Source organism: Xyrauchen texanus, unplaced genomic scaffold, assembly GCF_025860055.1.
Source record: "Xyrauchen texanus isolate HMW12.3.18 unplaced genomic scaffold, RBS_HiC_50CHRs HiC_scaffold_122, whole genome shotgun sequence".
NCBI classification, from domain to species: domain Eukaryota; kingdom Metazoa; phylum Chordata; class Actinopteri; order Cypriniformes; family Catostomidae; genus Xyrauchen; species Xyrauchen texanus.
The window spans coordinates 5,265-18,362 of NW_026265564.1; the positions used below are offsets into that span (position 1 = coordinate 5,265).

Genomic DNA, 13,098 nt, shown 5'->3' on the forward strand with positions numbered 1-13,098 from the left:
CCTTACTTTTCACTCTTTATATTTTTCCTCTTGGCCAACTCTTGAGGTCTCTAGGTCTTGATTTTCATTTTTATGCAGACGACACCCAGATATATGTTCACTCAAAATCTGAGGTAAATGTGGCCGTATTACATCTTTCTAACTGTATCACAGTTATTAAAAATTGGATGTCTGCTAATTTTTTATGCTTAAATAGTGACAAGACCGAGGTGATGCTTATTGGTTCACCCCACCAGTTACGCAGAGTGCAACCTGTAGCGTTAGAAGTGGATGGCTCTGTAATCCAGTTCCAATCAAAACTAAAAAACTTGGGAGTAATTTTTGATTCTAATTTAACATTCGATCTTCACGTATGTAATACTGTTAGAGTTTCTTTTTTTCATCTTAGAAATATATCCAGATTACGGCCCATGCTGTCCTTTCCTGTAGCTGAAAAATTAATTAATACTCTGGTTTTTCTAGAATTGATTATTGCAATGCCTTGTTAGCAGGAGCATCAAAATCTATTCTGAACAAACTTCAGTGGGTACAAAACTCTGCCGCACGTATTCTGACTAGGACAAGACAAAGAGATCATATAAAACCTATTTTAGAGATCCTGCATTGGTTACCTGTTAAATTTCCTGTTGATTTTAAGATTCTGATGTTGACGTACAAGGCATTGAATGGACTCACTCCTCAATATCTCGCCGAGCTTTTAATGCCCTACATCCCAACACGTAATCTTCGCTCTGCTGATGCCGGTGTTTTAGCTGTTCCGGTAACGAATCTAAAAACAATGGGTGATAGGGCACTCTCTTCAGTCGCCCCAAAGTTATGGAACTCCTTGCCTTCCGAAATAAGATTTGCACCATCTTTGAAAAGGTTTAAAACATCCCTTAAAACTTATTATTTTACGGAAGCATTTGGGTAAAGGTGCTATTAGTGGTTGTTAATGAGATGTATCTTATGGTTTTACTCTGTCTTCATATTTATTAATTTTTTATTTTTTGTTGTTTTTAGGTTTGTAATCTTGTGTGAAATATTTTGTATTGTGTGATCATGCCTCTTTATGTAAAGCTTTAGAGAATTAACTTTTAAAAGCCTATACAAAATAAAGTTATTATTATTATTTTTTTTTTTTTGGTAAAAGGTTCTATTGGCCAAGTATGGAACCCCAGGGTTCTATATAGAACCCAGAGGAACCCTTTTTTTTAAGAGTGTACAAATTTTAACAAAATATACATTTACATGAGGGGCAAACCAAACTTTTCAACAGATTCTTGGAAGAAAGCCAAGGTCATTTTTTTAATGACGTGTTTGTTTTATTAATGTATTGTAGATTCATCTGTACAGCACTTCGGTTAGCTTTGCTGTGTTTGAGTGTGATTTAGAAATACATTTTACTTACTTACTTATTAATACAGAGTTTTGAACAGTTGATTGAAACATTCATCCTGAGAAACACCATATGTTTGAGTTCCCTAATTTGACTTCATGATCTTGTTTCATAATGTCTCTGCAGGTGTTTTCATGCTTCATTGAGTGAAGATTATTTATAAAATGTGAGATAAAGTCCTGATCTAACTAATGACACAAATAATATCAATAAATCAACATTTAAACAAAGACAGGAAACTTCTAATAATGTCATATTTTATTAGTTTATTGAATTTTGACAAGAGAAAAGTGAAAGACAAAAGCACACATATACTTGTGTGAATAGAAGTCACTGTTAGTCTCCATGTGAGACATGAGTGAGAAGAGCAGAAGAGAATCCAGAGGATCTACTCAGAACACTGATCTCTCCTCACTTCTCCAGTGACTGACAGCTGCTCTTTCTGTTTGGCCTCACAGCTCACTGTGACCGCCTTCATCCACTCGTCCTGAGAGAGAGTCAGACTGCTGCTCCAGCTGTACAGACCGCCCTTCTCCAGGACCCCAGCACTGCTCTTCTCAGACCTGCTGCTCCCGGCCCACCTTCCAGCTCAGGCTCCAGTCTGAGGGGAAGCCCTTGTTGGCCACACACATCAGTGTTGCTGTGTTCTTTGTGGAAATCTCTTCACTGGAGGGCTGCAGGACGCTCACTTTAGGACGCAGTGATGCCTGACAAATACACAATAGACAACTTCAAAAGAAGAAAAGATTTCTTTCTCCAGATTGAAACGAAATCAATTACATTAGTCAATTATAGATTTTGAAGATCTTTAAAGATATCATTGAAAACTTTCAACATTAAACTGCAAGTTTGTTTCTTCAATCATATAAAGAACAATTTATTTCCCCAAAGACTCTGAATGAGCAAAATGATGTCAGATTGATGAAATGATGAATAAAGTTCACATATCTTTATATGTTTGCAGTTTGACTTACACAAAAGTTCAAGAATATTTTCCTTCATAAATTTCTCTTTCTACATTCAGAAATAACTATGAAAAGACATTGCCTAACCTCAAGAGAATAGAAAAGAAAATTCTGTACAATGATGAACTTTTAACAGTTAATTTGGTGAAAGAATTCCTCCAGTAAAACTTTATATGTTACATATTACATTAAGAAACATTTCATATTGAAGGAGCATTTTTATGAACTCTTGATAATGTTCGCCATTTAAACACAGAGTCATTTAACATCTCCAAAAACTGAATAACATCTCACTTCTGTACCAGCAACAAATTCACATGTGCTGACAAAGTGTCAATTAAGTGTCTTTAAAGTTCACCTTCATTTCTGGAAAAACAGCCAAATTATTCAATCTGTCTAATCAGATATTATTAATAAATAATGAAATATAAATCAAAAAAGTGAGAGAAATCACTGAACTCATATGTGTGTCAATTCAACATAAAACTGACACATTCCACATTATAAAAACACATAAAACATTAAAATGATGATTTGATGATTTACTTACTGCCAACATCCAGTCTGGTGCCGCTGCCGAAAGTCCACCACAGTGATACAAACTAATAGAACAGCTGCACAAAAACCTCTGAGCGCTTCACTAACTGCACTTTAAACACATGATCACAAACACATCTTTACACAACACACATTCAAACATGATTCAGTTCATATTGTCATCAACTACTGTTTCAAAAATACAATAAAAACATACATATTACATTCAGAATTATATACAACATGTTTATTACAATGTAATAACTCCTCTATAACACATTTGATTTAGTTTGATCTACTGAATGCTCATGAGATTTCCACAATGAACAAAAATCATTCGAATTTCAACCAATTGTAATTAATAACTAAAAGATAAAGATTGAAATGTATGAATGTAATTTGACATGTAATTGTTTCTTATTTCTGCTGTTCTCCTGTAACGCTCACATTTTCTGCTGAGAGGAAACAGTTTTGAATGTCCCGCCCCTCTGATTAAAGCACAATATCAGACTGTCTGTTAGTCAGGACTGTCAAACCAACATCACTGTTCCTTCAGTTCTCACTCATTCACAGTAAAGATGACAGCACACGCTCTCATTATCTGCTCTCTACTGCTTTTCATTGCTGGTGAGAATCTGTTTCAGTGTATTTCACTAATATAAACTCAATTTAACTGTAGAAAGTTTTTTATTATTTATTTCTTGTGAAATAATATTTTATTTTATTTTGTGTTTCAGAGTGTAATGGACAGATCACGGTCACTCAGAGTTCCTCAATAACAGCTCAACCAGGACAACAAGTTCAAATAAACTGTAAAACCAGCAGTGATGTCTACCTGGACAGTAATGGACACCGCTTGAGCTGGTACTTACAGAAACCTGGAGAAGCTCCTAAACTCCTCATATATTTGACAAACCGCCTCCAGACTGGAACTTCATCTAGATTCAGTGGCAGTGGATCTAATAGTGATTTCACTCTGACCATCAGTGGAGTCCAGACTGAAGATGCAGGACATTATTACTGTCAGAGTTTACACTATCCTGGAAGCATTCGTGTGTTCACACAGTGATAAAGAGTCGTACAAAAACCTCCTTCAGTGAAAGAGGAACTACTGATACAGAAACAGTTTCTCTGAATGTTTCATTATAAATTGACATGGACACAAAGTTTTAGATTTTGATATTTCACACTCAACGCTACATATGAAACTGGATCGACACATTTTATTATAAAGGTCAATTCAGTCATTTTTGGTTGATGTTTTACTGGCTGATATGACACTAGTCTTAAACTTTACTGACACCTATCCATGTGAATACAGCATCATGCAAACATAAAACATTTGTTTTCACAGATGTCATATTTGAATGTAATTCATCACTTTAAACATTTGACTTGTTTCACCCCCTCAATTGGACAGACTCATATAAAGTGAGAGGTGATGTCACATACATGTTGTTCAGGTATTCAAATAGATTCATCTAGTGCTGGAGTCTCTTATTTGATGGAGTGTGTGTGTTGATAAAGTGATTTTTCACGAGTGTTTTTAAGACAAGACTTGAGGAGAGTCGAGAGCACAGATATCAAAACTAACTCTAATAGAGAGACAATTCTTCTTCAAGACACTCGACTCCTCATTTCTGAAAATGGAAAAACACATCCAACAGAATAAAGAAGAGTCTCCTCCCTCTTTCTTTCTATTCTTCTTCTTTTAACACACAATCACACACTTTCCTTCAATACACTCAGTCACACAGCACAATTTCACTCAATGTCAAAGAACTACAATTCAGTTCACAGTCAAACACTTCTTCCTCTCTCCATGGAAAGACACAAACTGAAGTCTCTCAGTAATCTGTATCATCTGCCTCCACTAATTAACCTCATAATGAAGCTCATTAGTGGCTTGAACATCTCAAACAACACCAGCAGAGAGAGACAAAGTAAAGTAGTATTGATGTTGAATAGTTGGGTTGTATTAGTTGTTTTGATGTTTTTTTGATGTTGTTTAGTCAGAAAAAGAATATGCTGGGTTCACACATTTTGACTACAGTGTTGTTTTGAGCAGTAATGAGTTAGTAGAAAATGTATTTAAAGGTTCAGTTTGTAAGATTCAGAAACACTTGTTATTAATGACACTTGTGGCCTGTAAATTTCTCCTTAATTTCTTGTAGCTGTAAGATGTTTTGTGCATACACACACACACACATACACACATATATATATACACACACACACATACACACATATATATATACACACACACACACACATATATATATATATATATATATATATATATATATATATATATATATATATATATATATATACACATATATATATATGAGAGGCAAGATGACACTAGCTGCGTTTGAATAAAACAAGAGCGCGTCCATCTGAAGTGTGATAAGAGACATGAAAGAAGGGCCGGATGCGCGGTCATTATAAAGCCTTGCTACTGACGACGATTATTATCGGCAAAGGCGCCGTAAAGGGGTGGAAGGTTAGGACGATTCTAAGGGCCCAGGCTGATTTAGGGCCCAGAAGAGCAGACCCCCTTTTTCTTTTCTTATTTCTTTTCTCTTTTTTATACATGCAAATTCACTTGCATTAAATGTGCTAGGGCCCCTCATGCACTAAATGTGTATTTTTTCCGTTTTGACCATAGATTTAATATTTAAAAAACAAATAATGTATTTACTGTTTCAGTCACTCCCCTCCCCCTCACAATGGTTCATTCCACCTGCGCTGTCCGAGCTACGATCGCTAGTGTAGCGTCTCTTGCTTATTGCACTTGCTATGATGCAGTGCAGACAGCGACACACGCAGGCATGTCACATCAAAAGTCAGGGCATCAAAAACGGAAATAAAAGAAGGAAAGAGAAGACAGAGAACGCCAAAGTCGACAGTATGTCACACAGTTTTTCAAAAAGAAAGGTAGCTTGCCCTATTCCTGTATTCCAAAACTTTCAGAGTTACTTATTTTTGTTGCTACATGACCTGCTTTTATCTAGCTAGCTTAGTAAAATAATTACTGAATTATGATTTACATCCAACAATAATAACATCTCTGCTGTCTCCGGGTTATCATGTCTCGTAGACACAGATTCAGCCGCTGCTGCACACCCACGTCATCCTTCCCCACGTCCCCGTCCCCGCCTCAGCCGAACAAGGTGAGCCTGAGCTGAAACTTCACGAAGATTGAAGCCTCTAAACACGTCTTATCTACTGTTTTCGCCACATGATGATAACTTTACAAAACAAAATGTAATCTACACGCTTCAAAAATTACAAAATCAGTTTGCCGTGTGTGTGTCGTGTGTTCTGTGAAGTGACAGTGCTGCTGCTACGATCGATGCTGTCAAACTTGACGTTCTTAATGTGAATAAAATGCCCCAGAAAAAATTATATAAAATGGAATAAAACATGTGTCTGTAGTAACCATTGGCTATAAGGAGTTTACACAATAGATATTTTAATATTTTATATTAAGAAAACTAAATAGGCCAATAAAAATAATATGGTTAGAGGTAGAGGGAGCAAGGGAGCACAGTGCAGACACCATATTCAGAAACACTGTGTTTCTTCCCATGATGGACCACATAATCAATGACTTAAGGACCAGGTTTGCCACAGCAGCTGAGATCTTGGATCAGTTTTCTGTAGTTGTAAAAATGGGTCAGTTACGTGATGATCAAATCCATTCTATATGCCAGCCATTGATTTCAAAATACAACACTGATCTGACTTGTGAATTTGAAGATGAAGTCAGACACCTCAACTCTGTATATATGGCCACTTTCCCAGGGTGTCTGTCACCAATTGATCTGCTCAACAGCATTTACAAGATGCAGCTGCAGAGTATTTTTGGGCAGGTCTGCATAGTTTTGCGAATATTTTGCACACTGCCTGTGACCGTTGCTGGTGGCGAGAGAGCATTCAGTAAGCTGAAACTGCTAAAAAATTATCTGAGGTCTGCTATGTTGCAGGATAGACTTTGTCACCTTGCCATACTATCCATTGAAAGCAAACTGGCAAGAAAGCTGAACTTTGATGATTTGATACATGATTTTGGCAGCAGAAAGGCACGCCGCTGGGCCATTATAAAGTGATGTTGAACATAACTTTGTTAGACCTGGATAACAAACAGTTGATGTCTGGTTCAGTACTTGTTTAGGCCTGGCATTACTCCTGGTGTGTCTTGATTTTGAGCCCTTTTGGCCTAGCTAGTTTTATTCCTGGACTGATTTAATTATGGGTTAGTTCTAGCTGATGTTTCCTGATTGAGCAGTTTGACCCAGCTAAAGCTTGTTCATGTAAAGTATATGTCAATAGGTGCACATTATGTTCTGTTGTGCTTGCAATTGCAATTGAGATAATAAATGTTCTCCCTTTTATGTAAACAAGTACATATTTCTATATTTTTTTTCTTGTTTTTGTAGGCTTTGTACTCATCTTTAGACATTTTAACTATGCAATGTGCTAAGTATCTTTTTAAAGTATACTGGGCATGTTTATTGGGTTAAATTTTATCTGTAAAAAATGTAGGTGGCCCAGAAATGTTGGTTTCCATAGGGCCCAGAATTTCTGGCGGCACCCCTGATTATCGGTTATATAATGTTGCAACTGACAAATCAGAATCAAACATTTCAAAGAGACATTCCTGTAATAATATTATATTTTATGTACACTTGATTTCCTAACCTGGCCTTATTCTGCTGCACCTGCTGTGCTTTCCCAGCCCCAAGGGTCCCAGGGCCTGACTGACTTCCTCTCTGAGTCTGAATTTCATCTACATAATGAATTAATGTAGAGGCTGATGAGTAGTGGATGCCCCTTGCAGTACCACACAAACAAGCTGGGAACTATCTGGCATCTAGCTATCTATACTTACCATTTTGTGAAACACAAACGTTCCCTTCAACATTAACGTTAGATGGATAGATATGGATAGATAGGGTACCTCTCAACAGGTTCACTAAACGCCTTGCTGCGTTCTATATTTCCCCCTATTTTCAGTTATTATCAAAGACAGAAAACACACACACACACACACACACACACACACACACACACACACACACACACACACACACACACACACACACACACACACGCCATGCGATCATCCGATTCCCAATCTTCCCAGTTCCCTCCTTTGGAAAAATAAAACCCATTATATTAGGAAATCACAGTTAGTGAAAGAGAATGATAAGGGTGGTATCAACGCCTTGGACTTTGAATACATTTTTGGGGCATTTACGTGTAAATTGTTGAAATCATACTTACTCGATGTGATAGATCTCTAGATCTCTATTTAATAAAATACGTGGGCCTGAATTTCTTTTAAAATGTGATTGAGGTATCTAAGATTCCTATTAAATGATCAAACTTCTCCAATACTGTAAAATTATATTTACCCACAACTTTTCTCCCCATGGATCCACCCTATGGAATAACAGGGTCATTACAATTCATATGAAATCATTGTTTAAAAGTGATTGGTATGAGACGGGTATTGTGTTTGTGAATGATAAATTAGATGATAATGGTAACTTTTTGGAACATATTGCATTTTTGCTCAAGTATAATCTTAACCGCACTTATAGGGAATATAATAAGATGTAAAGCAATACCGTTACCAATATTACAGTTAATCCAAAACACATTGATGTATGTGAGAATAAGACTTTCACCAACCTTACCAAATCTAGTAATTAATGAATGTAATTTACATTACAGAAAATGTTATAACAAATGTATTTATATAACAAAATATTTTGGGATTATAATAGAGGATTGTGTGTACAAATTCTAAATATGAATGCCTTGTCCATAGATAAACCACATTTCAAATTCATCAAATGGCCCATTTCCCCAAAAGTCAAAGAGACTCACTTTAAAATAATTTATAAAATATATCCGGTTGCTGACTTTCTTAGAAAGAGGTTTAAATTGGAAGTAGATCCCTGTGTATTGTGAGGCAGCTGATGAGACTCTGGAACACTTGTTCTTTTTATGTCCTATGGCCAAAAGCTTCTGGTCTGATTTACATCATTGGCTGTCATTTAAGATTGATGACATCCCAATGTTTGACTTATCACAAATTCTCTTTTCTATGGATAATGTAGATTCATCCCTATCTTATTTGGTTAATATGATTGTCCTCATGGGTAAATATCATTCATTATAGTAAGTGGAGATATTTGAAGCCTTTTTATTCATGGTTTATAAATAATTATAAACTGTATTTTCCTCACTGAATAAGTAATGTCTAGTAAAATTGCAAGATAGATGTGTAGTGATATATCCAGACAATTGTTTCGATAAATATCCACTTGTATGCTACGTCTAAAGGATGCTTTTATTAAAACATTTTCTTTAATATTTAAATTTTTTCCCAAGCCTTTTGATCTCGAGACTTTTTTCACGAGAGATTCGAAGAGATGCAGCCAATCAATACAGTATTTGGTCAGCAGCCAATAGCATTTGTTAACAGAAAGGATTGGGCCCCGCCCCTGAGTGTCAAAACCGACTTGTGTGCAGAAAACAACTCGCGTGTGTGTGGGACTTGTTAATTTGTGTGCAATCATATTTTTTGTGCTCGAGTTTGTGATTTGCAAGTTCTGCAGGTTTAAATTTTACGTGCGAGCTGTGTCATGGTGCTCACACTGTTGAAATTCACTTGCGCGCTGTGTTTATGCGCTTGCGCTGTTTTGTCCAACATTTAATGCCATAGTATATTATATTTGACTCTCCAGTGCTGGAACAGGGCTAAAACAAAGTGTGGATATCGGTCTGACTATACGAGATTGTAGTTTGAATTAATCACTTCTCTTTGCATGAAACATTGACTGCATTTATACGATAGCCTTTGTCGGCGTTAGCTAGCTAGCCAGCTTTATCAATAGCTGTTTGCTAAATTTGGTGGATGATGACAGAAGCTGTTTATAAAATAGACTGTACATTATAAATATGTTGACACAATTCAGTATTAATGTGATTTCATCACAACTGTTATTTTGATATATCGATGTTTTATAATAATAGATTGCAGTGGTGAATTCTCAGGACTAGAAAAGCCTTTTCTGCTGGCCTAACATGCCAAATAAATAAATGTTTTTCATCCTTTCATTCTCAATCACCTTTTTGCCTATGTATTTTGAATCACTTTCCCTCTTAATTAATCTACAAACAAATAGAGAAAAATTAAAAGTTTATCGCATCAGAATTTATTCATTGATGCTTACAAGCAAAGTGTGACAACTGTTTCACAATCGCATTCCCGAAGCCGAAGCAGCGCGTGAGTTTGAGCTCCACCCCTCAGACTTTCTACAGAATCCCTCAACAGTGTAAATGAATGAGCAACTAAAGTCAGATTCATCATCCAATCAGATTGATTTATTTGTTCTTGTGTGTGTGATCTTTAGGATATGTCCCAGTCAAGGCCTTCTAGCTGGCCTTGAGTGACACAATCACACTTTAAGTGATGTACATATTTGAAGAGCGTAAAGCACATGATCAAGCTGTCTGATCGAGTCGGCTGTCATCACTGCTGCTATTGCCGTTGAGAAAGAGATCCTTGTGGATTTAAAAACACGAGATGTTCTGCATGACCGTGTGATTGCTTAATTTATTAATCAGGAAAGGAGAGCTGATTTTCACAGAGTAAATTGGTAAGTGCTTTTACCTTCATATAGCAACATCAGGAGTTTTCTAAGTGTTAATTAGGCTGCTTGAGATTTCAGTGTCGGATCAAGTTTTGAAAAGTAGTGATCTCGGAAAGTCAGATTTTACAACTTCCTACTAGGAAAAGTGCAATGGATGCATCTTGAAGTCAGAATTACAACTAAGCTCTTAAAAGAGGTATCTCCTGTAATTTCAGAACCTCTTCTTAATAAGATTAACTCCTCGTTATGCTTAGGACATGTCCCAAGAAACTTTAAAATGGCAGTTATCAAACCGCTTATTAAGAAGCCACATAAAAGTCCCGTTTATGTCGAAAATACTAGAAAAGGTAGTATCCTCCCAAATATGTTCATTTCTACAGACAAATAGTATATGAACAATTTCAGTCAGGATTTAGGCCTCATCACAGTACAGAGACTGCACTTATCAGAGTTACAAATGACTTGCTCTAATCATCTGATCGCGGCTGCATTTCACTTCTAGTGCTTTTAGATTTTAGTGCTGCATTCGACACGATAGATCACGACATTCTCTTGAATAGGCTGGAGAATTATGTTGGCATTTGTGGAGTTGCATTAGCATGGTTTAGGTCATATGTAGCAGACTGCTGCTACTCTGTCTATGTAAACAAGTAATTGTCAAATCAAACACAAGTAAAGTATGGAGTGCCACAGGGATCAGTTTTAGGGCCTCTGGTTTTGTCCTTGTATATGCTTCCCTGGGAGATATTATCAGGAATCGTGTAATAAGTTTCCACTGTTATGCCGATCGATACCCAACTTTATATTTCTTCAAAACCTGAGTGTGTCAATGAAATCAAAGATTGGATTGCCAGAAATGTCCTTCCTATCGACCTTCTGCCACGCTATATTCCATCACGTTCATTACAATCTTAAAATTCTTATAAAAAATCTTATAATAGTTCCTAGATTATTAAAATCCACAAAAGGAGGTAGATCCTTTTCATATTTGGCTCCTAAACTATGGAATAGTCTCCCTAACACTGTTCGAGTTGCAGACACACTCCCTCAGTTTAAGTCTAGACTTAAGACTCATCTATTTAGCCAGACATACACCTAATTTATCCTCCAACCCACAATTAGGCTTCATTAGTTAGCATGATCTATAACTCTGCAATAAATTGAATGGCATCTGTGCTAATATTATTTTATTTGTTTCACTGTCTCAACCACGGGGCTCCTATCCTGAGGTCACCAGAACCGGCTGGATTCAACTCCATTAGTGCTTCTTGTTGGACTCCACTGCTACGTGTCTCTGAATGATGATGACTACATGCAGCCGGTGCCAGCCAAACATCACTTCAATCTATTATGATGGACTTCAGAGGATGAACTGATGCCAACTCCAACCATAAGACACGGGATACTTCATATGCCATTGCCTGAACCTTGGATGGACCACACCGAACCTCACCGAAATTACCTGCCAGGTTGAACTGCGATGCACCTCACTAATCTCTGCCTGCATCACCTCGGTCTATTGATGGACTACGATCTTGAAATGGAATATATAGCCTATTAATTGCCAACAAAAGCCTTCATCAGTCAATTAACAGGGACAATTGCATCTATGTGAACTTCTGCAGTTAATATAGGATGGACTTTAAAGAGATTAGTCATTAATCTTACAGTTAATACGCTAAGGCTGATAGAGCATTTGCAGTTGTTGCCCCTAGGCAATGAATCAGCTACCACTTGACATTAGACAAGCGTCATCACTGTCTATTTTTAAATGTAGGCTTAAAACGCATTTTTTATTCTCTAGCGTTTTGCAGTATTAAATGAGATTGTTTAGTCTTTTTATTTTTTTTATTAACGTATTGTAGATTCATCTGTACAGCACTTTGGTCAGCTTTGCTGTGTTTGAGTGTGCTTTAGAAATACATTTTACTTACTTATTAATACTGAGTTTTGAACAGTTGATTGAAACATTCATAAGGTCAGTATGACTGATGAGATCAGACTCAGTGTAAACTGATGAATATGATCAAAGTTCATCTCTCCATTAGTCAAACTCAACTGTCTCATTTCACACAATAAAGAGTCAAACAGTGAAACTGAGTTCAAATATTTGCATCATCAGGTTGGAGTGATTGTGTTCCTCTCAGTATAGAGCAGCTCCATCAGCAGATGTTCACCATCATAATACCATCAACACTTAAACAACATGTTAAACTCCTGTCTGCAAAACATCAGATTTACTTGTTTTCATTAAAGGACACAAAATAATCTTTGAAACATTCTCAATCATGCTGGATCCTGTATGTTTATATTTCAAAATCTGTTCATAAATTGATACATTTACTGAGAACACCATATGTTTGACTTCCCTAATTTGACTTCATGATCTTGTTTCATAATGTCTCTGCAGGTGTTTTCATGCTTCATTGAGTGAAGATTATTTATAAAATGTGAGAGAAAGTCCTGATCTAACTAATGACACAAATAATATAAATACATCAACTTTTAAACAAAGACAGGAAACTTCAAATAATGTAATATTTTA

The 13,098-nt window shown here is 36.4% G+C and overlaps 1 gene segment (V, D, J or C); it reads left to right on the forward strand.

Moving 5' to 3' along the window:
- The first annotated feature begins 3,422 nt into the window (after positions 1–3,422).
- Positions 3,423–4,132, forward strand: LOC127641634 (Ig kappa chain V region 3547-like). The segment is given in 2 exon segments: positions 3,423–3,507; positions 3,618–4,132. Coding segments are annotated over 2 exon segments (381 nt in total).
- Positions 4,133–13,098: the final 8,966 nt, after the last annotated feature.